The sequence below is a fragment of the Saccostrea echinata genome, unplaced genomic scaffold (assembly GCF_033153115.1).
Source record: "Saccostrea echinata isolate AGI-Se365-2 ecotype Australia unplaced genomic scaffold, CSIRO_AGI_Sech_v1 ptg000002l, whole genome shotgun sequence".
Lineage (NCBI taxonomy): Eukaryota > Metazoa > Mollusca > Bivalvia > Ostreida > Ostreidae > Saccostrea > Saccostrea echinata.
Window position 1 is genome coordinate 16175223 of NW_026889751.1, and position 27128 is coordinate 16202350.

Genomic DNA, 27128 nt, shown 5'->3' on the forward strand with positions numbered 1-27128 from the left:
TTAATGTAGTGGTGGTGGGTGGAGGTGGAGGAATATTCTTGTCCCTCTATACATGTATATATTCTGGTAAATGTTTTCAAGGATTCAACTTTTGAAGAGACTTTGTTAGGGAGTATTTTAAATTTCAATTTTCCTTGAGGCTGTACACTCATGAACAAGAGGTACTCATTAAATCAACATTTGAACTTCTGAGAAAAAAAATGATTCCACAAAAAATATGAAATTCATCTCTCTTTTAAAGGCCTGACACATTGACACATTTTGCATTGGACATGAATTAAATTTTTCTTTTCACTCACTTATTAGCTCACCTGAGCCGAAGGCTCAAGTGAGCTTTTCTGATCACATTTTGTCCGTCGTCCGTCCGTCCATCTGTCCGTCTGTCTGTCCGTCTGTCTGTCTGTCTGTCCGTCCGTCTGTAAACTTTTCACATTTTTGACTTCTTCTCAAGAACCACTGGGCCAATTTTGACCAAACTTGGTACAAAGCATCCTTGGGTGAAGGGGAATTTAAATTGTTAAAATGAAGGGCCAAGTCCCCTCACAAGGGGAGATAATTAAGAGAAGACAAAAATAGGGCCAGTAAAGCTGAAACTTATGTGGAAGCATCCTGGGGTAGTGTAGATTCTAAATTGTTCAAATCATGACCCCCGGGGGTAGGGCGGGGCCACAATGTGGAATCAATGTTTTACATAGAAATATATAGGAAAAATCTTTAAAAATCTTCTTCTCAAGAACCACTTGGCCAGAAAAGCTGAAACTTATGTGGAAGCATCCTGGGGTAGTGTAGATTTTAAATTGTTCAAATCATGACCCCCGGGGGTAGGGCGGGGCCACAAGAGGGAGTCCAAGTTGTACATTGAAATTAATAAGAAAAATCTTTTAAAAATAAAATTCTTCTTCTCAAGAACCACTTGGCCAGAAAAGCTGAAAATTATGTGGAATCATCCTGGGGGTAATGTAGATTCTAAATTTTTCAAATCATGACCCCGGGGGTAGGGCGGGGCCACAATAGGGAATCCAAGTTTTGCATTGAAATATATAGGAAAAATCTTTAAAAATCTTCTTCTCAAGAACCACTGAGCCAGAAAAGCTGAAACTTATGTGGAATCATCCTTGGGTAGTGTAGATTCTAAATTGTTAAAATCATGACCCCCGGGGATGGGGCGGGGGCCACAATAGGGAATCCAAGTTTTACATTGAAATATATAGGAAAAATCTTTAAAAATCTTCTTCTCAAGAACCACTGAGCCAGAAAAGCTGAATCTTATGTGGAAGCATCCTGGGATAGTGTAGATTCTAAATTGTTCAAATCATGACCCCGGGGGTAGGGCGGGGCCACAATAGGGAAACATTGAAATATATAGGAAAAATCTTAAAAATCTTCTCAAGAACCACTGGACCAGAAAAACTGAAACTTATGTGGAAGCATCCTGGGGTAGTGTAGATTCTAAATTGTTCAAATCATGACCCCGGGGGTAGGGCGGGGCCACAATAGGTATTACAAGGGGGAAGTCTGGTAATGAACAGCATGGCCAAAGTTACTCAGGTGAGCAATGTGGCCCATGGGCCTCTTGTTTTTTTATTAAACTGAGGCACCTTTGGGGCAGTCATGAGCATGCTAATTCATGAACCCTACTGAATATGATCCTGTAAAAATATATATCAGAAATATTAATGCAAGCTATATAGGGCTCCAAATCCCAGTGTCTGAGAGCATTCAAAGGTAGGAAGAAAACCATCTTGATATCTTTGTCATAATTTGGAGGGAAAATATGAAAATTGTAAACGTGTGAAATTGTCACACTGAGTTTGATAACATTCCAGAAACCATTCTACCTTTAATCTTATAAAATCATTGTGCCAACAAAGGTGTTTAGATTATAAGGTAATTTTTAGATGATTAATGCACTTTTAATTGGGTACCTGTGAGCTTAAGTAAGCTTTTCCAATTGCCCTTTGTCCTCTATCCATGTAGTTGTCTGTCCATTTGTATGTCGGTAAAACTTTTCGCAGTTTCGACTTTGGTTACTCTGGTGAGCATTGTTGACTATGGGCCTCTTGTTCATGTTAGACAAAAAGTATCAAAAATTTCACAGTTCAGGGTCTTCTGTAAACCAATAAAGCTCTGCAGAGTAATTTTCATATAATATGACTTCATGCTCCTTGCAGCCCATTATATAAATATTATCGTGGTTGACCTGCTATCACTAAAATAAGTGACCATACAGTTAATACTAGTATCATGTATAAAAATCTAATGGATGTAGAATATTCCATTTCTCTGTTTTAGTTATGTCTATTTTTTGCAGGGACAATCCAGTTCATATGGTGTATCAGAAACCTATTATATCACTCAACCACAGGGAAGAGGTAGGGAATCCCGTGTGATGAATAATGTGCTGATAAAAGATGGGGGGTCAGGTTGCTTGTACAGAAATAGCCTACTAGTATACAACAAAAACCAAAAATTTACAATCATTTTGACTGTGTAAATTCTTCCTGACCACTTGACAGTAGTTTGTCACAAGTCTCCTGTATATTTTTTCAATTTTCATCTTCCTCTCCAGCAATGCATTTACCTTAAATGAGGATTTAATTTTGTTGTTATAAAGGGAAGTTTTTTTTTTGTGAATCAAAAATCTCTTTTCTACAACACTGAATCAGAAACACTAAACTTATGTAAAAGCCTGTTCAATTATCCAGTGAAAAACAGATTCAATTTCTTTAGGCCACATGTTTTTCATATATCATGGTACTTTGAGGTAACTTTTGAAAATTTTAAGCTTCTTAGCTGGAATGTCTAAATCAATTTCAGTGAATTTTGGTACATAGCATCTAATGGGTAAAGGGGGAACAATTTGTGAAATTCGTGCCTCCATGATCTTTGGATCCAAGATGGGTCTTAGTTGGTCATATATTGAAATACATTACATCTTGGAAAATATTCTCTACTCAGAGACAATTAGCAGACTAATTATAGCCCCTCTCCAAAGGAGAAGGGGGTATGCTGTTTTACCCTTGTATGTCTATGTGTGTGTCTGTATGTCCATAACAAATTTTTGTCACAGTTTTCTCAGCAACTACTCTTGACAGATGCTTGAAATTTTAGCACACTCTTTATTTATGCATACCACATGGTGGGATTCATTTTGCACAAATCAGATGATCTGTGCATCTGTCCTTACCAAATTTCTGTCACAGTTTTCTCAGCAACTACTCATCGCAGATGCTTGAAATTTTAGCACACTCTTTGTTTAGGCTTGCCATTTGTTGGGTTTTATTTTTGTTTGAATCAGATGTCAACTTCCTGTTTATCTGTGTGTCTGTCCTTACCAAGTATCCGTCACAGTTTTCTCAGCAACTGCTCATCACAGATGCTTGAAATTTTAGCACACTCTTTGTTTAGGCATGCCATTTGGTGGGTTTTATTTTTGTTCAAATCAGATGTCAACTTCCTGTTTATCTGTGCATCTGTCCTTACCAAATATCCATCACAGTTTTCTCAGCAACTACTCATCGCAGATGCTTGAAATTTTAGCACACTCTTTGTTTAGGCATGCCATTTGGTGGGTTTTATTTTTGTTTGAATCAGATGTCAACTTCCTGTTTATCTGTGCATCTGTCCTTACCAAATATCCATCACAGTTTTCTCAGCAACTACTCTTTGCAGCTGCTTGAAATTTTAGGATACTCTTTGTTTTGGCATGCCATATTGTGGGATTCATATTTGTACAAATCCCATATCAACTTTCTGTTTATCCCTGTATCTGTCATTACCAAATTTTCATCACAGTTTCCTCAGCAACTACTCTTTGCAGATGCTTGAAATTTTAGCACACTCTTTGTTCAGGCATGCCATATTTTGGAATTTATTTTTACATGAATTCAATGTCAACTTCCTATTTATATGTGCACCTGTCTGTACCAAATTTCCACTTTAACTGAACTTATGTACATTCACATGAGAGCGTAAATTCACATCAGAGCGGGGTATTACTAGTGAGCATTGGCTCACAGACTTCTTGTTGTTTCCATGATTATGGTCGAAGTTGCTTGTAAATTGAAAATATTGTATACCTTTGAAAAATCGGAGAATAAGTTGTTTGCATGATTATACATGTATAGTGCACCTACAAAAATTGTGATAACATTCATGTTCCCCAGGTCCAGGGATCAGGCCCCAGGGTGAGGTAAAGTTGGTCATTTATATTGAAATTTATTTTATGTAATTAATTGTAGATTACCAGTATTAGCTGGGCACCTGCATTTGAAGGTCCCCTGTCTGTAAGACCAGTAAGTCTCATTCTAGTGTATCATTAAATTTGCATTTCTTCTAATTACCACTATTAATTAACATTAAATTAATTTAACATCTCATTCATATTTAATCTTCTTTTTAGGGGGATGTTGAACCATATTACAGAGCCTATCATAAATTTGCAGAAGCAATTAAAAATTCATCTGCAAAGGTATATAAGCATTTACATGTATGTAACTAATTTTTATAAACTCTGAAAATTATCTTCAAAACTTATTGTTCAGTTCTGAAACTCAGTCCCCACACTATCTCAGTGTACAGTTTTCTTACATTACAGCTAGAGTTCAAAATGGTTCCTGGTGATTTGCTCTCCTTTAATAACAGAAGAGTTCTTCATGGAAGAAATGCATTTACCTTGAATGGGGGAGGGAGACATTTACAGGTACACTTACAACTTAGTGCCAAGAAGCAAAATGTATTTAAGTAATCATTATATAACAAGATAAGATATGTCAAAGAATTATTGATTCTCTTACAGATCGATATGATCAACTATTATTTAAAAATATTATTTATCAGAATTATGAATAACCAATCAATACCTTGAAGTTCTATACAAACAGAAACAGTTGCCTTTCATGCCACAATACAATGAATGAAGTGCAATAAGTGTTCACTCGTATAAAGTGGACAGAAGAAAAACCTGCATATATTGCCCATACTGATATTATGAAGAAGATGCAAATTCTATAAAATTTTTATGAATACAGAAGACAGCACGTTTAAATGAACTGGTTGTCAAGCATCATTATGATTAAACCAAATATTTTGGAAATTTTATTATTTATACATGTAATTGTTTTGTTTTTGAATAGGATTCTGTTGCACTGTAGAATGTATTGATAAACAGACATAAAGTTTGAGCTAATGTTCTAGTGCCTCTCCATTCCTTAAAAGTAATGGAGCCTTCTGGATTAGGCCCTGAAGAGTAACTTCACAACTGGATTTTAATTGCAATGTAATCTTGTTACATTTAGTGTCAATCTTTATCCAAATACCCAAGCAATTTGCCACATAGGTCATATTCTGATGTTCTGATAGACTTAAGCTATGGTGACATATACTTTGTGCATTAAGTTTCAAAGGAATGAAATTCCAAGGTAAAAGATATGTATTAATGCACTGCAAAAGTTGGTTTATTTGGCCAATCCCCCCCCCCCCCCCAATAAAATAAAGTGCTAACATTTCCATTAAAGTTTTCACAGAGTTACTTTACAGAGGATTACAACTAAAAATCCTCAAAAATATAAAGCACCAATATTTCAAATCCCTTTTTGATATCAAATTTGCCAAATATCCCCAGTGCCAAAATACCTGATATACAATATTAAAGACAGCTTTGGTATATGAAAAATAGTTTTGTTTTACCTTAAAAATTTGTTCATATATAAATAAATACTAATAAAAGTCTAACATTTCCAATGTTTTACTGAGTGGGCATAAAAAAATCGATGTTTGACCGCAGACTGAGATATTGGACCTGTTGATGTGATGTTGGATGGCTTACGTCACATAATGGGCGGGGTCAGCTAAAATCTCATTTGCATTCACTTGTGTTTGACATACATGTACATGTATGTCAAACAAAAATAATAAAATAAATAAATAAAAAGGTATAACAAAACATTTATTGACTGTGTTCTCAGGCAAAATGCATTTTGTTGACCCTCAAACCAAAATGTTTGCCTTTGGCCTAACCGCCTCAGGCAAACAATTTGGTTCTTGGGTCCAACAAAACGCATGTTGCCCGAGAACCCAGTCAATAAATGTAAAATGCTGTATAATTTTGCACAAATAACAACAAACAAAAAGTAGTCTTCAATCATATAAATAGAAAATACATCTATAGTGGTTTTAGTGGAAAAATCCTTTTTAAAAATCTCCCAATGTGCCAGAGTGACTCAGGTGAGCATTGTGGCTCATGGGCCTCTTGTTTGTAGTGAAACTCAAATATATCAATGGGGCATTGAACTGGGTACTTACTGGCTAGCCTTTTTGTTTTTTTATTAAAATATATATCAATTTGTGTTTTGAAGTTTATACTCAGAATATATATATGAAAGATACAGTGTACTAGTCATTTAATAGTTGATAAAAACCAAATTAATTTGATGTCCTTTCTACATAGATATATCTCAGGCTATCATAGTATGTCTTTCTTATATATTTGTTGGCCTGATTGTTCACCAACTTCTGGTCTATATGATGTCTGTCTATTCCTCTGCCTTACCTGTTTGTACACAGGATAGTTAGGACTGGTCACATCAGTTTTATTTTCAGCAGTTATAAACACTTCATTACCACACATATTGTATTTAACAATTTCCTGTTGCATATACTACCGGTACAAACATAATTTATTTTTTGTTATTCAGTGTTATGTGAATTTGTGTTTTTTGTATTTTTTGTATTTCAGGGATGTTATGTAAACATTGATGAGTACAAGAGTAAATTACATGTACTGTCGCATCTGTTGAAGGACAAGAGGATGATCAAACAAGTGGGAAATCAGTGCTGGTAATCAGCAGAATATTGGTGTATACAGTGTATACGGTGTAAAACAAAAAAAAAAAAAAAAATTAATAAATAAAAATTTAAAAACAAAACCAAAACAAAAATGTTTTATATATGTATGTTGTATATGGAATTTTTTTGCTCTAATTTATTGTTAGATACCATATTTTGTGTTTTTTAACTTTTGAATAACTTTTAAAAAGTTTTATCATGTTGTGTTTTATCATGTTGTTGTATAATGTCATAATAAAATTCTGACAAGTGCTTTAATAGTGTGTCTTATGTCCCCTCTCTTGTTATGGAGAGATTTTATGCCCTGCCGTGATTTACATGCAGTTACTTCATAGTACACAAACTGACATGTATACAAACTGAATCGTACACAAGGTGTCAATTTGTATACAAAAGGAAAAGTCAACTCGTACACAAAGTTTCATGTTTTGTGAACAAGATACAAATGTGAGAAGTCAATTTGTACACAAAGCTTTTTTAAGGTTATGTAAATGTATAATTTTAAGAAAATTAAATGAAACTCAGAAAATTTGAAAAACAAAATTATATTTATGGTTAATGGTTTAACATTTTAACACCTTCCCATCTTCATGGTCTGAGGAATTCAAATACATGTAATTACATTGTTAAATCAACACACGCAATTTTCTTGGACCTGTGGCAAACACTAATTACGAGATGCTCCCACTTTGGTATTCCCTAATTTTGAGATACAGCATGCCTGGAAAACATACATCTCCAAATTTCTCTGTTCCCAAAAATACACCATGGTGTTAGAGTCGTGTATTTCTTGTAGCAGAATTGTAAGTTTTATTTATATGTTTTTGATAAGTTTATGGAATTTATGGAATTAAAAACCTTTGTAATAAAATAAGGAATCGGCAGCATAATTGTTGCTTATAGTTCAAAGAAACTTCAAAATATTTTCACGCATCAAACTTCATTAACTGATACAAATTGATTTTTACACTCAATCAATGAAACTTTCTGATGATCAACAAGTACTGTATATAGAAAATTTTCAACCATATTTTTGTTTTCACCCTTGATGTCATTGGACAAATTCAAAACATTAGGCAAAATTCAATGACAGAGTTATCTTCAAGTAAAAAATAAATAATTTTTTTTGTGCCTCTCCTTAAAAAAAAACTGGTTGTATCTCAGCCTCCCAACTTACAATGCTGCCTACGTATACGGGCCTGATTTTTTTTTTTTTTTTTTTTTTTTTTTTTTTGCCTGAGAAAATTTTTTTTAACATTTCCGGAATGTATAGGGTTGTACGTCAGTGTTGAAATTTACGTGGAAAATTATGTTTCCCGTTGTTATTTTACGAGTATCATCGGTATGTCACTGCATGTGTATGCTTAGCCAGAATTACTAGAGAAAGGTATTGTATTTATCATTTTGTGCATTTGAAACTTATGACTGTCAGACGTATTTCATTCTTCATCACGATTAAATACAGTTTGAGGCACGCCATAGACCGATAGAAACCGATTTTTTTATGCCCCGCCATGAATATGGCCGGGGCATATAGTGTTTGTCATGTCCGTCTTCCGTCCTTCCGTCCTTCCGTCCTTCTGTCCTTCCGTCTGTCCTTCCGTCACACTTTGCGTTTAGCTCTGTTCAAAGCTCAGTTTCAAAGAAACTATCCAAGATATTTTTATCAAACTTCATATGCTGATAGATATTGATGAGGGCTATGCAACTGCATCAACATTTTTTGACCTTGACCTTTCCTTTGACCTTGACCTCACTTTTCTTAAATTAGTGTTTAGCTCTGTTTTAAAGATACCATTCAAGATAGTGTAATCAAACTTCATATGTTGATACATACTGATGTAAGCTATTCAATTGCATCAACATTTTTTTGACCTTGACCTTTATTTTGACCTTGACCTCACTTTTCTTAAATTAATGTTTAGCTCTGTTTTAATGAAACCATTCAAGATATTTTTAACAAACTTCATATGCTGATACATACTGATGAGAGCTATTCAACTGCATCAACATTTTTTGACCTTGACCTTTCCCTTGACCTTGACCTCACTTTTCTTAAATTAGTGTCAAACTTCATATGCTGATACATACTGATGAGAGCTATTCAACTGCATCAATATTTTTTGACCTTGACCTTTCCTTTGACCTTGACCTCACTTTTCTTAAATTAGTGTTTAGCTCAGTTTTAAAGAAACCATTCATAATATTTTCATCAAACTTCATATGCTAATACATACTGATGTAACCTTTTCAACTGCATCAACATTTTTTGACCTTGACCTTTCCTTTGACCTTGACCTCACTTTTCTTAAATTAGTGTCAAACTTCATATGCTGATACATACTGATGAGAGCTATTCAACTGCATCAATATTTTTTGACCTTGACCTTTCCTTTGACCTTGACCTCACTTTTCTTAAATTAGTGTTTAGCTAAGTTTTAAAGAAACCATTCATAATATTTTCATCAAACTTCATATGTTAATACATACTGATGTAACCTTTTCAACTACATCAACATTTTTTGATCTTGACCTTTCCTTTGATCTTGACCTCACTTTTCTTAAATTAGTTTCTGAATCAAACGTCATATGCTGATACATACTGATGTAAGCTATTCAACTGCAGCAATATTTTTTGACCTTGACCTTTCCTTTGACCTTGACCTCACTTTTCTCAATTTGTGTTAAAATGTTGCATTACTAATATACCCTTGGCGGGGCATTCATGTCCTATGGACATATTTCTAGTTTTTTTTAAAGAAGGTTTTATTTCTGGTACATTGCAAGGGTGTTTAACGGGATAAAACGGTATCCTGTTTATTATATGGAAAAATGTTCTTTTTGTTGTATTGAATAAAGCGAATCCACTGTTGACACAACTGAGCAATTATGCTAGATAAACAAGTGCGTAGAAGCTGATATATGCCTGCTATAGGAAGGGCATCACGTGACTGACTGATATAGACTAGTCCGGCACCAACATCTCATGATTTAGCTATAGGGCTATACATGTATAGCTCGATAAATCTATGTAAACAGTTTTCACAAATGATCATGGTTTCTATAAGAAATAGACATAAAGTTGCAAGTATGTGACTACTTATATTTGTGCTCAAAATGCTTATAATGCAATCCAAATGAAAAATAATTTAAACATTGCTGCTTTTGAAAACTTAAGCAAAGATGTATTTCTGTAGTTTAGGTAACTGTACACCATTTGTGTTTGGGGAGGCAGGGATAAGTATGATTACTTAAGTTGTCCTGTTTTTCTGTGATTGTGTATCCCCCCTCTGCTTTTCCGTGACTAATTCACATTGCTTTTGTTTTTTTTTTCTATAAGTTGTGTGATGTCTCCTTTATTTGATACCTCCTTTCCATGTTTTTTGAATGGTCAGGGATAGTGCTAAGCATCAAATGGATGTGATATTTACTTATATTTACATTTCCACATATTTTTCCTTAAGATTCTTTGCAAAGTAGAAAAGGTTCACGTTCTCATGAACTAACATGAGATGAGTAGGAATATTTCCGTTGTGAGGTAATTGAAGTCAAAAAATAGAGCAAACTTTTTAAAAAAAATGATCGTTGAATGACAATAATATTTGGCAAGTCATCAGAAAAATAATGTAAATATGAGATATGAATATAATTTTGAGAATTCATGAGGTACATGGACTACGACGCTTCACGCCTGCATATTTATCATGAAGTGCTAGCGCGTTTCATGAAATATGCCGGCTTAAAGCGTCGTAGTTCAAGTCCTTATGAATTCTCAAAAGTTAAATTCATTTCTTAAGTATTTTCCGTATTTCCTCTTCTGCTCATAGAGTTCTATTCATAGTCGAGAGTATGAATTCATGGTGTGATAAAAATTTATTGAATGAATTTCGCAGTTCACACTGGTCAGTGATAGGTTTCAGAAGTCATGGAAATTGTTAATACTGAAACAAATTGCGGTAACCAATGGATAATGCATGTCAATGGTGGATACACATATAAAGTAGTGTTGTCACAATGATCAATTTATAATCGATCATTGATTGGAAAGCTCATCAATTTTAGACAATCGATTAGAGATTTAATAATTGATTATAATTGCTATATTATAGCACATATCTTTTTATTGTTTTACACTTTTATTCCAAGAAAAAGTTTTGTTATCGATATAAATCTTCCATAAATATCTTCCCAGTGTTGTTTATCATACTAAAAATCTGGGTTAATACAATAAGCTGGTTTTCTTACAGATAAGTAAAACTATGCTTGAATTTCTAAAAAAGATTAGGAGACTAAAATGATATTTATATTTCAAAACCAAAGAAACTAAACTGCTTGTAAATAAATAAATTGGTTATCAGTGTTTGGGGGGAAAGTTGGCTTTCAATTAAATGGAATCACATGGATCATGCTGTTTTGCTAAATTAACTGCCTAATAAACAGTAACAAATTCAATTCCATATTCTAGGTGATCATGTTGATTAAAACACTGTCAATACTTGATTTTTTAAAAGTATAAAATCTTAATCATGTAAAATTCTGTGATACTGAAATTGTTAATGAAACTGCATTTTAATTTGTGTAATACCCTTTTACTTACGTTTATGTTGTATATAAAATTTAGTGCCTATTTTATACAAATGGTTATTGATTTGATTATTGGCCAATTATCAGTTGATAAGAGTCAACCAATGCTGCCAATTAATCAATTTTGATTTTCAGCCAATTTGACAACACTAGTTTTAAGTAAGGGTGATGTATCTTACCTGTGCAGCATTGAAAAAGAATGCAAAGATATAATTACGACTGATGAAAAAGGAGTTCCTGTGGTAAAGTATTTACCTGCATGGCTAATGAAAGAGGTACATGTTAAATAAGTCACAGAAAAGCAAAATATATATAATTATCATGAAATAGCAATATGATTTGTCATGCCAATAGCTAAATCAAGTTATTTGAATAGCTGAATTAAGTATATAACTAATTTTAGCTACGTAACTAAATCAAAGATTGTGCCAGACCTGATAGATTCAGCACCATCCCAGCTAAGAAGTTAGAGGGTGTATTTGATAACCCACAGAAAAAAATTAACTAGTAAATTTTATTGGTATCAACTCAGTGCTAGAAAAATCGTAATTGTACATGTTGTATGTGCTATTTACAACCCTAAGTGAACTGTGATAAATACCAGGGTACCATTTTGATACAACATTTAAATGTTAATGGATGCACAGGAGCACAATACATAGATTTCTATCTGTATTGAAAAAAAAAGTCTACTCAGCTGAATGGCTAGGTTTGAAGTGTATCGGTCTTTATAGTGAAAGGAGAAGGAATTCAGTGAATACAATTTAAAGCCAAGTTACTTTCTGTCCATTCCAAACCACATTCACACAATAAGCACATATACCGCATAACTGCATGAAGTACTGACTTTGGTCACAACAATCATTTAGCTATACTCTTGTAGAACAATATTCAGCTAAATGTCCTTAATGACCTCATACATGTTAATAATTGTGTTAATGAAAGCCATCTTTATTACATGGTTTAGTATTACTTCTTGACAATATCATCCTGTATTGTGTTCATACAGTCCATTCAACCTGTGTCTATGAACCTTCAATACTCTATAACAATACAAGAATACTTAAATAATGTTAGAATGTTGGCTACTGGTATTTTTCATTACTTATGACTGGTACATATTTATTGGAATCCAATTAGAATGATCCTAGTGTACCGAGTGAAATCTGCAGGAACAGTAACAATAAAGTTACATATTAATATCCAGAGTCTGTGATACATCAAATATAAATTGACAATGTAATCCTGTAATAAAAATTAAGACTCAATAATATGGGTATGATGCTAGCAATGACCTTTAAGATTGAATATGCAGTGCAGGGAACTAATTTAGATTCATAAATTACCATAAGCAAAATAAGCATTAGCATCAGCATTTCTAAATAAGGTCATGGTAGCTGGTAGGGCATTTGCTTCATGATTGGGAGGCCAGGAACCAATCATGGTAGCCTAGTGGTAGGGCATTCACTTCCTGATCGGGAGGCCCAGGAACCAGTCACGGTAGCCCAGTGGTAGGGCATTTGCTTCGTGATTGGGAGGCCTGGGTTCAATTCTCATTTGGCAGGCCACGTCAAATCTAATACCAAATTGTAGGTAGTGACTGTTCCTTTGCCAAAAAGAAAGTTATGGGTCTTTTGGATGATACTTTGAAAACTGAAGCCCCTTGTCACAGCAGGCATTGGCATGATAAAGATCCCTCACTCAATGGCCCTGAGTGCCAAGTATAGGTTTAAATCTGAATCCCTTCACTGCAGGCTCTATATGAGTGAAAAATTTTCAAATAGGATGTTAAACAACATACAATCAATCAATCCAAATAAGGATTGTCTGGATCAGCATTGTCAGCAAGCAAAAAAGAGTACAAACACAGCTAGCGCTATCCTACTTAAAATCAGTATTGACCATCTAGCATTAGGAAACTGCAGTGATTTTGTTTATCTAGCAATACGTTCTATTTCCATTAGTGAACTCTTCAAAATTAGAGGCGCGTTTGGTCGTCTGACTGGGACAGCATGGCGTGGCGGATAATACAAAACATGCCAAACTCAATCCAATTTTAAATGTTAAATGTATTTGTCATTCAATTTAAAGAATAGAAGAACTAAAAGACATATGTAAGAGAGTGAGAACCCTAAATTTATCACCCATTAATAAAAAATATGACATTTCTGAGGCATGTGTATTGTATTTAGATGTACCATACGATAAATAGATATATACGATCAACAATAGATATAAATTGATATCATTGTCATTCCTACTCTTGATGTATATAAAGTCCACAACAATGTTTCATTTGCATTTTATTAGGAACTGTTCATCGATATTCAACATATTGTTTACATATTTATGTTATGTTTGTCCCAGAAATCCCGCGAGATTTGTACATTTTCAGACTTTTTCACAAAAGAGCGCACTAAGAAGTATAACTCTTCCATAGTGGAAATAGAACGTATTAAAAAAGGAAAAAGAGAACTGGAATTCAAAGGTTTTGATTTTACAAATGAATATTTTTATAAAATTATAATATAAAGCATTTTATTCTTAAAATTGTAATACTGAAATTCAGTTATTATACCCCACGCAACAAGTTGCGGGGGGTATAATGTTTTTGACCCGTCCGTCAGTCAGTCAGTCAGTCAGTCAGTCAGTGTGTCAGTCAGTCAGTGTGTCAGTCAGTCAGTCAGTCCGTCAGTCCTGTTTTTTTTGTCAGCGCAACTCCTCATAAACCGCTGCACAGAATTTCATCAAACTTTGCAGATATTTAGGACACAATGTGTAGATGTGCATATTACCAGGAAATTCCGATTCCTTTATTTTTTCTGGGAATTTCGGCACTTTTCAACTTAGATTTTTAGCCATATCTTGAATATAGAGATGAACAGTTTGTCAGCGCAACTCCTCAAAAACCATTGCACAGAATTTCATCAAACTTTGCAGATATTTAGGACACAATGTGTAGATGTGCATATTACCAGGAAATTCCGATTCCTTTATTTTTTCTGGGAATTTCGGCACTTTTCATCTTAGATTTTTGGCCATATCTTGAATATAGAGATGAACAGTTTGTCAGCGCAACTCCTCATAAACCGTTGCACAGAATTTAGTCAAACTTTGCAGATATTTAGGACACAATGTGTAGATGTGCCTATTACCAGGAAATTCCAATTCCTTTATTTTTCTCGGAATTTCGGCACTCTTCAACTTAGATTTTTGGCCATATCTTGAATATAGAGATGAACAGTTTGTCATCGCAACTCCTCTTAAACCGCTGCACAGAATTTCACCAAACTTTGCAGATATTTAGTACACAGTGTGTAGATGTGCATATTACCAAGAAATTCCGATTCCTTTATTTTTCTGGGAATTTTGGCACTTCAACTTAGATTTTTGGCCATATCTTGAATATAGAGATTAACAGTTTGTTATTGCAACTCCTCTTAAACCGCTGTACAGAATTTGGTAAAACTTTGCAGATATTTAGTACGTAGATGTGCAAATTACCAGGAAATTCCGATTCCATTATTTTTGCCTTAAGAGTTTTGCCTGTTATTGAAGAAACTTTCCAGCTAGGTAATAAGGAAATCCACTGGAATCAGCTTTTGTAATGAAATTTTATGTGAAATGTTTTATGACCTTAAAAGAACCCTATTGATTTTGAGATCAAAATATTAATGATTTAACACACACACAAAATCTTGGATAGTTCTCAAACCACCCCCCCCCCCCAAATTCATATGACTACATAATAATTTTGTTTCCATCAATTATTTAAATGTGTAAATTATCATGTGTTGGACATGGACTTACACTCATTAACAAATCGAAATCACTGAGGAATTTAAATAACAGTTTGTCAGCATAACTCCTGCACTGAATTTCCTGAAACTTTAGGTATTTCAGACATAATGTATAGATTTGTATATTACCAAGAAATTTTGATTCCATTATTTATCTAGAAACTTCAGCCGAATTAAATTTGTAACATACAAAGATTTGAATGTCCTTATATGCAAGAAGTTTTGATGTGATGATTTTTTGCAAGTAATGCCCCTTTTTGAATTATTATACTGTGTATTTAAAATGCACTGTGCCATTCATTACGTGTTGCATTGTTGAGTTTTGGGGGAGCGTGGGGTATGTGAGCTTGCTCACTTTTTCTTTCATTTACATCTGCTAGTATGATACTACTTCTGGTAGTATTGATCTAGTTATGCCCCTGTAATCAAAGATTGGGGGGTATATAGTTTTTGCCCTGTCCGTCCGTCTGTCTGTCAGTTTATCTGTTTGTTCGCAAAAACTTTAACATTGTTCATAACTTTTGATTGGTTGGAGCTATGACTTATATTTTACATGTGTATTCCTTGTGACAAGACTTTTCTTTGGGTACCATCATATTTGACCTTTTGACCTTGACCTTGGAGTTTTACCCAGTTTTGCAAAACTTAAACCAACTTTAACCTTGGCCATAACTTTTGAACAATTGGAGCTAGGGCTCTCATACTTCACATTGTGACAAGACCTTCCTTTGGATACTAACAACTTTGACCTTATGACCTTGACCTTGAAGTTTGAGCTACTTTTTGAAAAACTTTAACCTTGGCCATAACTTTTGAACGGTTGGTGCTAAGGCTTTCATATTTCATACATGTATGTGTATTTCTTGTGACAAGGCCTTTCCTTTGGCACCATTAATTTTGACCATTTGACTTTGACCTTGATGTTTGACTTACTTTTGAAAAACTTTAACCTTTTCCATATCTATTCAATGGTTGCTGCTAGGGCTTTCATATTTCACAGGTAAAGACAAGACCTTACTTTGGGTACCAACATATTTGATTTGCATTTGAGAAAGTTTAACCTTTACTATAAGTTGCCATACGGGGGCATCAGTGTTTCACAAACACATCTTGTTTTGAAGTAGTATCAGGATAAGGATATTAAATAGCATTACTATAGCATTTAATCAGCAAGCAAAGGAAGCAACAATGGTTATAATGTTTTTGGAGCAGCCCCATTCTAACAAAGCTGTAAGCAAAATGTGGACCTAACTTACATTAGTGATCTCCAGGAATGTATACTGCTAGATTTGCTTTGGATGCTGCAAATAACTTATATTTTTAGCTCACCTCTACAAAGTCCAGAGTTAAAATGTTTGGAGCAGATCTATTCCCAAGTATCTGTTAGTCTTTATATGGTGACTAAACTGTCATGGTTGATGCATTTAGTGATACAAACTATCATACTTGCCTCAGATGCTGAATCTGACCTACATTATGGATGAATGACCAGGTTAAAGTTTTGGGAAAAAGTTCATTCCCAAATAACTTTGAGCCATATGATGATAAAATTGCATCCAAGATTCATCTATGATTGCACACTGCCAAACTTGCTTCAGATGCTGCATCTGACATACATTTTCTGGATGACTGACCAGGATACAGTTAGGTTTAGGAACGGATCCATTCTCAAGTAACTATAATCGCTTATAATGGTGACCAAATTGTGTGGATGATGCATCTAGGAATGCACACTAACAGAACATTGTTTTCCTGTGAGACATTGCTTTACTACTAGATAACTTTGTCAAGCTCAGCTTTGCACTCTTTACCTATATTTGGGTTGAGTGACCAGTGAATGCTTCAAGAGCAGATCCATTTTCTATAGACTGTAAGCTCTACCTGGACCAAACTTGTATGAGTAATACATTGGAGGATTGCTTACTATCCAACAAGCTTAAGGTGCTGCATCTTTCTTATATTTACTGAATTAAAGTTTCTAAATATTGTTCATTTCCAAGTCAATATAAGCCATACCTTGACTTAACTTGCATGGATAAAACATCATTCTAAGGACTAGGTACTGTATTTGACATATATTTTCTGGATAAGTGTCTAGTTGAAGGAGAACAAAAAATGTACTGTCTTAGAATTTGATAAACATACTGAAAGCTCAAGTGAGCTTTTCCAATCACATTTTGGCTGGCATCAATCTCTCTGTCTATAAGCTGTCGGTCTGTCCAACTGTAAATTTTTCACATTTATGATTTCTAAAGAATCACTGGGCCAATTACAACCAAACTTGCCACAATATATTCTTAGGTGAAGATTCAAGTTTCTTCAAAAGAAGAGCCATGTCCTTTTGAAGGGGGAGAAAACAAAGAAAAATAGGGAGGGTGTGTTCTTCTCAAGAATCACAGGGCCAGAAAAGAATGTGAAAGTTTCCTGATATAGTGTAGATTCAAGTTTATTCAAATCATAGCTGTAGGGTGGGACCACAATAGAAGATCAAGTTTTACATTGGAATACATGTATATAGGGGGAAAATCTTTTAAAACTTCTTAAATAGAACAGCTGGGCCTTGATTAGTGATATTAATATGAAAGCATTCTTAGGTGGTGAAGACTTTATTTTGTTCAAAGCATGACTGTCGGGGTTGGGGCACTGAAGAACAGCAGAGTCAAGGTGACTCAGGTTAGTAGTTGCTATGATGAACCATATTACCCCCTCCCCTCTCCCCCCTTTTGTATTTTGCCATTTATAAATAAAAGTATATTGCAGGTCTCATTATAGTATAAATTCAGAAAATTGATAATTTATTATTGATAAGAAATCCTAATACATGGATGTACATATTACCGGGTACTATTGGTAATAAAGGACTCCCTGCAATAATTGATTGCTAAATCTGACATATACAGGTAGTGGGACAGTTGTGTGGTAATTAGGTCCAGACAGCATACCATTAGACATTACAGAGTCTGGTCTATAGAATAGTTCATCCCTTGTTCAGCTAGAGTTCCCTGATAAAGAGAGTGCATTAATCAATGGAGTTTGAGCCTATTGTGGAATGTCACTGTGTGTGCGGCCTGTATAGTATTGATTTCACTCTCAGAAGGTGTAAGGACGAGCAGTCTGTTGCACATGGCTAATGTCAGATGCCACAAAGTCCATTCCTATGGTCACTTTTAGAAGAGCTTCATGTTTTGTGGAACTTCATGTTTTGTGCATTTATTTTTTTGAGGTATTGTTCTTAATCAATTAATATTCATTCAGTTTTTAGATGTATAATGAATGGATGGATTAGCTTCTGTATTCCTGGAGAGGTAGGAAGGAGTTTTTAACATTATTTGGACTGCAGTGCCATGCAGTTTTAATAAACATATATGGCAGCTATGAAGAAATCAGTTGTAATGTTTGTGTTTATATTGCATATGACTTGATTTTTCTCACAGAGTGTTTAAATTGATTGATTTTTATTTGGGTATTGGGAAATACTGTAATGTGACCTATTATTACAGATCAAGTTCAGGCTCCTAACCTGTATGGTTAATGGAAATTTGAATTAACAAAGTGCTATTCATATATTTTATTTGGCAATTACTAGTATACTATATACATATGTAGTGTATCCAGCATGCCTTAAATCAGTCATGCACAGTTGGCTTTTGTTTTGAAGGTTAATTCTTAAGATTGTAGTGTTGTACACAATGAAGTATGTCAGTTGATATTGCAGGATTATCTATAGTGCACTGAAAGAGAATGATGTCAGTCATTTTTCTTTGATTTCATACAACTGGAAATTTCTGTTGCATTCTTTTGTGTCTGTCCCATGGACTGGATTGTTGTATGTGTCCCACAAACTACATGCTGTGTTGTATTTGTCAAATGAACCGAATCTATCGTATGTGTCACTGGAGTGTTGTATCACACAGACTGGATTTGTTGTATCACACAGACTGGATTTGTTGTGTCGTATGAACTGCATCCTGCTGTATGTGTCACATGGACTGGATTTGTTGTATCTGTGTCACGGACTGGACTTGTTGTGTTGCATCTGTCACATGAACCAGATTTGTTGTATCTGTCACACAAGCTGAATTTTGAATTTTATGAAAAATATTAATGATCTCGCAAGTTCCTAAAAGTCTGCCAAATATGAAGTCCCTTAACTTCTGTGGTTCAAAAGTTATTAGAAAAGTTAATGTTCTTGATAGAAATACAGAATGACAGATTTTCAGACAGGATAAAAACAAAATGCCCCCTGATCATCGATCTCTGGGCATAACAATTATACACTTCTCTCATGATGATGAAGGGTAATACTTTGAAGTATGCATATGAGAACCCAAAGTATTTCAAAAAAATTCTTATTAAAATACAAAGTGTTTATGTTTTTTTAAACAAAGTTCAGTGTATATTGCTCATTATTTATAGGTAAGCATATCTTGTTAGTATATGAATGGTTTATCAATGAATTACAACTGTTCTATCATTTGATTATTCTAACTAAGGTAGGAAAAAAATATGGTGAACTAGTAGTATAAAAGAAATATTTAATATTTACTATTTATTTCACTAAATTAGATTTATTTGTATAGGGTATTAAGGTTCTGGAGTATTTTAATACAATGAAGTAGTGACTTGGTGCCCTGACCACAGGTTTATTATTATATTTTAGATGAGAGTGTGAAGACCTAGTGAAGATGTCAGAGCCAGATCTCACGTGTGATACATTCATGGTCAAGAACCATACCCAAATTGACTTCACTAATGGGGAATACGGAGGCATACCCTTTAATTTAATCATCAATTCTGTTGGATGGTTGGTAAGTTCATATGAATATTTGTTTAATACAAAGTATTATAAATTTTAGTGATCGTGATGTACATGTACTATGCTGTCCAAGTTCTTCAAATTGATCGAACATTGTGTTTTACTAGTTTGTAGTTGTATGCCTTTTACTTGTTTTAAATTTGATTATTGAAGATGATGCCAAAAGAAAGAAAAGGAAAAAAAACCTCAATGCAAAATATTGTATACTTGATCTCATGCACCAAACACAATATTTCTTATGACAGTACTTTGTATTTTATGTTTATTTATATAGCTACTCATCTTGTTGTTCACGGTATTGAGGAAGGTGGCCTGGGACTATGGAAGAATTGCTCTTGTCAGCAGAACAGAGGAAAAGTAGGTGCACTAAAAGCAGACTTCACTGTAACTCTGCCAGATAGTGTGTATAACGTAAGGTTTAGGGATTTAATCTCTTTTTTTTTTTATGAAGTTCATGCTTTGATTAATTCAGAGTAAATTAAATTGAAAGTTTCAGTAACCCGACTCTATAGCTGTTATATTAGATATCCCAGTGTGGTATTTATTCCTGAACATGCCTTGGATAAACTATTTAGATTATTGACAATAAACTGGTAATGAAATTTAAGTCATTAGGTTTATGTAAAGAATTTTACATTTAAGTGGGGAAAAATGAAATGGATTCACTGATTGACTAAATTGGTTTATCCATTAAACACTTCACATAACCATATAAGAAACTGAAGTTTGGGGAAAAAATGAAATGGATTCACTGATTGACTGTATGAGTCTTTCAATTAAACACTCATTTCATAACCAGATTAGAAATTAAAGTTAGGAAAAAGATTCTAAAATGGTTTAGCCATTCGGAAATTACAGTACTGTACATATTATTTTTCCCATTTGTAACCCATGTCAGGGTCCCCAGTGGCCAAGGACAGTGTCCAATATGGGCCAGGGTAGCAAAGCCCCCATAAACTCAACAGACATGAGAGTCAGCAATTGGAGATTATATTGATTAATGGTATTGAAAACTACATCTCAAATATGTTTTGGTTGTTTTAAAGGGGGCATATGCCTGGAGCTCCCTCGCCTGAACCTGCGTCTGCCAACTATATGTGATAAGACATATTAAAGTGGTTAATGTACCTGAAATTTTGTACCCTTTGTAATAAATATTTAGGCAGCCTCTAATTATAATCTTTAATAGATTATTGATTTTTGTGGGCACTTTTTTGGTCCATTGGAGTGTCAGGGGAGACAGCTTGTTTATGGACCAGGAATGGTATCTCTATAAATAAAATGCTAGCTGATATTTTCTGGAGTATATCTGTATCATTACACAAGGAGTGTCTAGAGGGATAGATGTTCTAAAAACAGCAAAAACATCAATAAAAATAAAACGCTAGCTGTCTTATAGATCTTTACTGATCACCTCCCAGGGGCTTTTACTGAGTTTTGCTACTCTATACATCTGCTTCTTTAATGCTTTTATAATTGTAATGGTTATAACATGAAAATCATGATACTGCTGTTCTTATAATATTGAATAAAGTTTCTAATTAATTGAAGTTAAATCATAACAAACTGACTTTGATTAATATGAATATACATCAATTACTTGCAGAATTTTTCTCACAAAGCAATGAAGATATAATAAAGATAGCTTTCACAAGAGTATAATATATATGTGAATATCTGTGCATAAAATTTTTCTTCATTTCTCTCTTTTTTCAGTGAAAATTTGACAAGCAACAGCCAATACAATGTGTAATAACCACTGCTTTCTTCCCCTGACTATACGCTAACCCTTCATACCTCTTGTTCCAATATTTATTTACTAAATGCTAACTGCTAGACTCATGGTGCTTGACCTTTAATCAGAGCTCTTAATATGCTGCACTCAATAGCCAATAAGCAGAGTTCATATTCAATTCTTATGTAGACTTCATTTTTATATATAGTGCAACCAAAATAAAATACTATGTACAAACTATTGTATTAGTACAAGATGTGGGCATTTCTTAAACTGCTTAGAAGGCATTATTTCCATCATGCATGGAGGTTATCCTTTAGTGGGTTAAATTTATCTTCTCTCCGGTTTAACAATGGAAAACTCTATTGAGTCTAAAAACATATTTCACATCTCTGTACTCTTGCATAAACTGTATGCATTATCACAGAATATTTAAACCTTTTAAAAATTAAAACAAAAAAATTTGCTATCCGTTTTTTTCTTGTTGTCATATGACGTCCATCATGCATGGATGAAACTTTTGAACATTTTCAGCTTTTTCTCTGGAACAGTTGAACCAATTTCAACCGAGTTAGGTATAAAGCATCTATGAATGAAGAGAAACAAAAAGTTTGAATTTCATAGTTTCTGCCTCCCTGGGCCCTAAGAGGTGTGGCCAAAAGCATCCAAAATTAGTGCAATCTTAAGAAATCTTATTTATTCCTGGACATCAGACAGCTGAACTGTTGGTATGATTATAATGAGCATGACCTGAAACTCATAACCTGTTTGAATCCCAAGGAAGAGCTGAATTGATTATATATTGAAAAAGAATTTTTATCTTAGAAAATTTTTACTCCTGGACATCTTGCTTGCAAAGTTTTTGCATAATTACAGTGAATACTCAACCCTTTTCCAATATTGAGCTTTCACTGTTAACACAATATAATGTCATGTAAAATGTGCATCCTCTATTCTTTATTAGATTAGGGAAAAAAAAGAATGCTGATCTTCTTTTTTTTCAGTGTAATCAAGCATAATCAAGTTAAAAATTTCATGAGGATACTTCACATGATTTTGAGATTTTCTCTTTACTGATCTTTTCAAGAACAGCAGGGCCACAATGTAAATCATTATTATACAAGCGTCCCCAGATTAGGCAGATAGGCAGATTTTTTTTTTTTTTGGCTGAATTTAGTTTTCCAATCAGTTAACAATCATGCTTATTTAAGCATTTTTATGAGAAAGTTGACAATAAAATCAATAATGTTTAATTAGATTTATTAATTGAGCCTTTTCAATATTTGTTCTACCTGTATAAAATTACCAAAATTCAGTTCACTGAATTATATGCATTACAAATTAGGAATGGTTAAGGTGACCCAGTATGGTATATCTTCAGGAGGACATTGAAATTCTCATTGTAGATTCTTAAATATACACAAGGAATTTATTGTCACATAAATTTGTGAGAAGCACCACTCTCCAAAGAAACTAACTCACTCTTATTTATTTATTTTTGCTGAAATACATGTAAAACCTATTCATCAACAGTCTACTCACAAATTTATATTCTGGCGATTTCACGTCTATGGATCATTTTGCTATATTAAGTACTGCTTGCGTAAACTAAGGAATCTATAGCATTGGTCAATTTAATCAAACTTTAATTCCTCTATAAATTTTTCAGATATTTAGTGTAGAAAAGAGCTAAAATTGGGGATTTTATTTCATTCTTATCATTCACATCAAGTTCTGTGATTAAACCTACAAAACATATGTTTACTTTAAAAGGAGTGCATGCAACATAAGGTCTTGTTTTAAAAATCTTTTCTACTCTGAATCTTCTAGTAACAAGATTCATGGATTAAAAACAGAGAGCACTAAATACTAGATACTCAGGTGACCAACAAAGCCCATGGGCCTCTAATTTCACTTATACTGCACTTTATCACTCTTAGATGGACTAACTGATTCTGGAGTCTTAAGAATTTGTGTAAGATTTTGTTAAATGTCAGTACATTGAACCACGCAATCATCTAGCTGGGAGATTAAGTCTTTGGTCTGGCTACTATGAATATTAAATAATCGTGTATTGATTTTGGTGACAAATTCAAGGCACATTCTTGCCTCTTTTATTTTTTTACCCGCTGTCTGCAGACAGATATTAGAATTGGCATTTTGTAGGGATTTATGATAATAATATGGTTGGTACATTTTACTGTAGTAGCATGCATTCATTGCCATATATCATAGCCTGACTATACCAAACATGGGAAAATGGTCTTTGGTTTCATTTCTTTGTCATCAAGTATAAATTCATTATTTACATTTCAGAGCTGCATTGTCAAGTATTATATTTATTAAATTTCCTCTTGAACATATATCACTGCATATGCATATTAAAAAGTCGTATGAAAGAAAAAAAAACAAAAAATACAAATTGCTTAGATAAAATTGCAGAGTTTCATGGAAAGAAAGTTAAACATTAATAATTGAGTAATTTTATTCTTTTATTTTTAAAAATCCTTGTAGATGGAGAGATATTGGATGGTAAGAGAACTTTCTGGATAGTGCTTGTCTGAACAATAAATGTGAGATTGGTCTATTATTTTAGGTGGACCTCCCTGTTTTATGGTGACCATGACGATGATGACAAAAACAAAATCCAGGGGTCAGTGGAGTCCTTGGATGCTCACTTACATAAACATGACAGTGTATGTATCTAGCAGGTCCTTAATCATCTGTATAGGGTGTTTACTGTGGGAAAAAATCAAATCACTTTATAAGAATAATTGTGATGAACAAAGTTAATGTAAGCCCTGAGAAATGGAGTGCTGGAATTGCATCTGAATATGTTTTTGGTAATCTTTGTAATTTTTGCAGAAAAACAAACCCCAATGTAAAATGATGCTTAGAAATGGTATTATGGCATAACATTGTATATAAATTGATATTTACATTACATATGTATTTTGCATATAAAGTGTGTGGAAATCTATGGCATTCAAAACACCATAACACGGAAAGGGGGTTAAAAGGTTAAAGCATGCGTTTTATTTTGACGTCACAATCGTTGATCGCCAAGGAAGTACAACGTCATAAGCAAAAATCAAAAATCACGCTCACATTGACCCGAAGCTGTTACATTGGCTCTTCCATTTACTGTAGCTTACACAAAGGATAATACGTGGGTTTTGAAATATAAATCACATCTGCAGTCAAGGCAGAGAGTTAAAAAATGTAAATATAAGTAATGAATCATTATTTTTTGAAAGACATAGTCTCATAACACGCTGACGCACGTTACTCAATTTGTTTGCACACACCATTGCAGTTATGAGACTATATCATTCAAAAAATAATGATTCATTGCTTAATTGTTTTCACAAAAATCATACCATCAGGAATGGTTTCAGAGATGAAAATCACATATCTCTTAAAGATATTTTCACAGTTACAGTATTTAACAGTTTGAATAAACAAGACATTTGTAATAGGTTTGCTGAGATGTGATTCCATAACATACAGTCTTTAGTATTTCTCATGGGGAACTGTGAAGTGACATCACAGAATAAAGTGGAAGACCTGATGTTGTATGCTTGCATCAGCAACATATCAAATGATTGTTTTAAGCTTTTATTATTTCTTGGTAATTACTAGAGGTGTTGAGTTGCTAATTTCAAATCAAGTAGCCTTGTTAAGAGTGAATTAAGCAAACCATCTGTTGAAGGTAATGAATCAATAACATGAAATCATTGTCAGAAATATTGACCAAGATAACAATAAATCACCATTATCACATGAAAAGACAATCACCAATGTGCTTTATGCCTGCATTATCTCTAACTGGTAATGTAATTCTTGTTGTTTTATGATTTCAGAATATGTGCTCCTGGATCCCAGCATATTTCAGAGTCAAGTAAGTTATCTGACAATCTGAAGGAAAAATATACACAAAACAATTGACATGTACTTGTCAGACATAGTCTCTAATACAAATGATTACATTCCTTATAGTAAAATCAATCATACTGGCACAGGCTTGTTCGGGGATATTTATTTGGGAGGGATGAAATTTTCATATCCCCATCTACATGTAAAAATCTATTAAGATGGCATCGCACCTCTTTACCAAACCCAAACTTGAAGACTTAATTACCCCAAAGCCTGTTGCCTTCTTACCAACCCCTGAATATGTATGGACATGGACCCATAAATTAATAAGGTAATGTGTAATATGTATATATTTCCATTTCTAATTGTTTTCTCTGTGATGACTCTTTGAAAGTTAGGCAGTTAAGTTGATTTCTTGATAATTCAACTGGAATGTTAATTTCGCCAGGTGAAAGGTCAGGAGCCTTATATGCATGTCAATCTCATGTGGTTGTGTTTGTGTCTGACGTCAGTGGGCGGGGACTATTGAAATTAACGTGGAGGCCTCATGTATTTTAAATCTATTAGACAGCATTTTAAATATAAGGAATCACTGTTTAGTTTGTTGGGCATGCCAGGCTCATCAACGATAGTTGGAAATGTGGGATAATTTATGCAAATTATCCCATGTTTCCAACTATCGTTGATATGCCCTGGCATACCCAACAAACTAGAGTCACAGTGATTCCTTAAGTAAGTCCAGTATGAAGTTTAAATCTATGATGTTTCTGAATTCATGTAAATGATTCAAAGGATACAGACCATAATGGCTAGAATATGATACCGATTGAGCCCAAAATCATATTTGTTTTACAGAGATTCAGACATCTTGAAGAAAAGTGGGCAGGATGCCATTCAGTATTTGTCCTTCCAGCGATACCTGATTATTTACACCACCATAGTGATGGTGCTCTCTGTTGTCATCATTGTCCCGGTCAACTTCTCTGGAAACAACAGTAAGTTCTGGTAAAAATCAGGTGGTAAGTGGAAGGATCAGGTATTCTTAACTCTGAACAAAATTATTCACATATTTGTGTCGTATTTCTACCTATCCTTTGGTACAAAAGACATGTATTGATTGAATTAATAAAATAACATCTTTTTTACACAATGTTGAAAATACTTACCACAGAAAAGTTTGGAAATATTAAGAATATTAATCTTTGTTTTGTAGTTGGAAATGAAACAGATTTTGGGCATACAACCATTGGGAATTTGGACCCAGAGTAAGTAAAAGGCCTTGAGAAGGAGATTATCTTTGTACTGTGTTTAGTGAGTAAAATTAGTAGACCTGCAAAATATTTCTTGAATAAAATAAATATTAAGTATTTAGTTAAACTAACTATTGTTTATAGTGTTTCCTTTAAATTAAAATAAGTTTTAGCTCTACTTGTCAGAGACCAGAAGAGCTTAATAAGAGATAGTAAGGCAT

The 27128-nt window shown here is 33.8% G+C and overlaps 1 protein-coding gene across 1 annotated transcript in view; it reads left to right on the forward strand.

The window, feature by feature from the left end:
* LOC133178064 (CSC1-like protein 2) overlaps nucleotides 1–27128 on the forward strand; it is a 54956-nt gene that overhangs the window by 12592 nt on the left and 15236 nt on the right. The window contains exons 11-24 of the mRNA XM_061312831.1: nucleotides 2312–2372; nucleotides 4242–4295; nucleotides 4403–4471; nucleotides 4598–4702; nucleotides 6737–6837; nucleotides 17852–17903; nucleotides 19168–19289; nucleotides 19894–20038; nucleotides 20321–20403; nucleotides 21763–21795; nucleotides 24378–24477; nucleotides 25645–25682; nucleotides 26513–26652; nucleotides 26871–26922. Of these exons, the coding sequence (XP_061168815.1) occupies nucleotides 2312–2372; nucleotides 4242–4295; nucleotides 4403–4471; nucleotides 4598–4702; nucleotides 6737–6837; nucleotides 17852–17903; nucleotides 19168–19289; nucleotides 19894–20038; nucleotides 20321–20403; nucleotides 21763–21795; nucleotides 24378–24477; nucleotides 25645–25682; nucleotides 26513–26652; nucleotides 26871–26922 (1155 nt within the window). The remainder of the gene's footprint in view (nucleotides 1–2311; nucleotides 2373–4241; nucleotides 4296–4402; nucleotides 4472–4597; nucleotides 4703–6736; nucleotides 6838–17851; nucleotides 17904–19167; nucleotides 19290–19893; nucleotides 20039–20320; nucleotides 20404–21762; nucleotides 21796–24377; nucleotides 24478–25644; nucleotides 25683–26512; nucleotides 26653–26870; nucleotides 26923–27128) is intronic.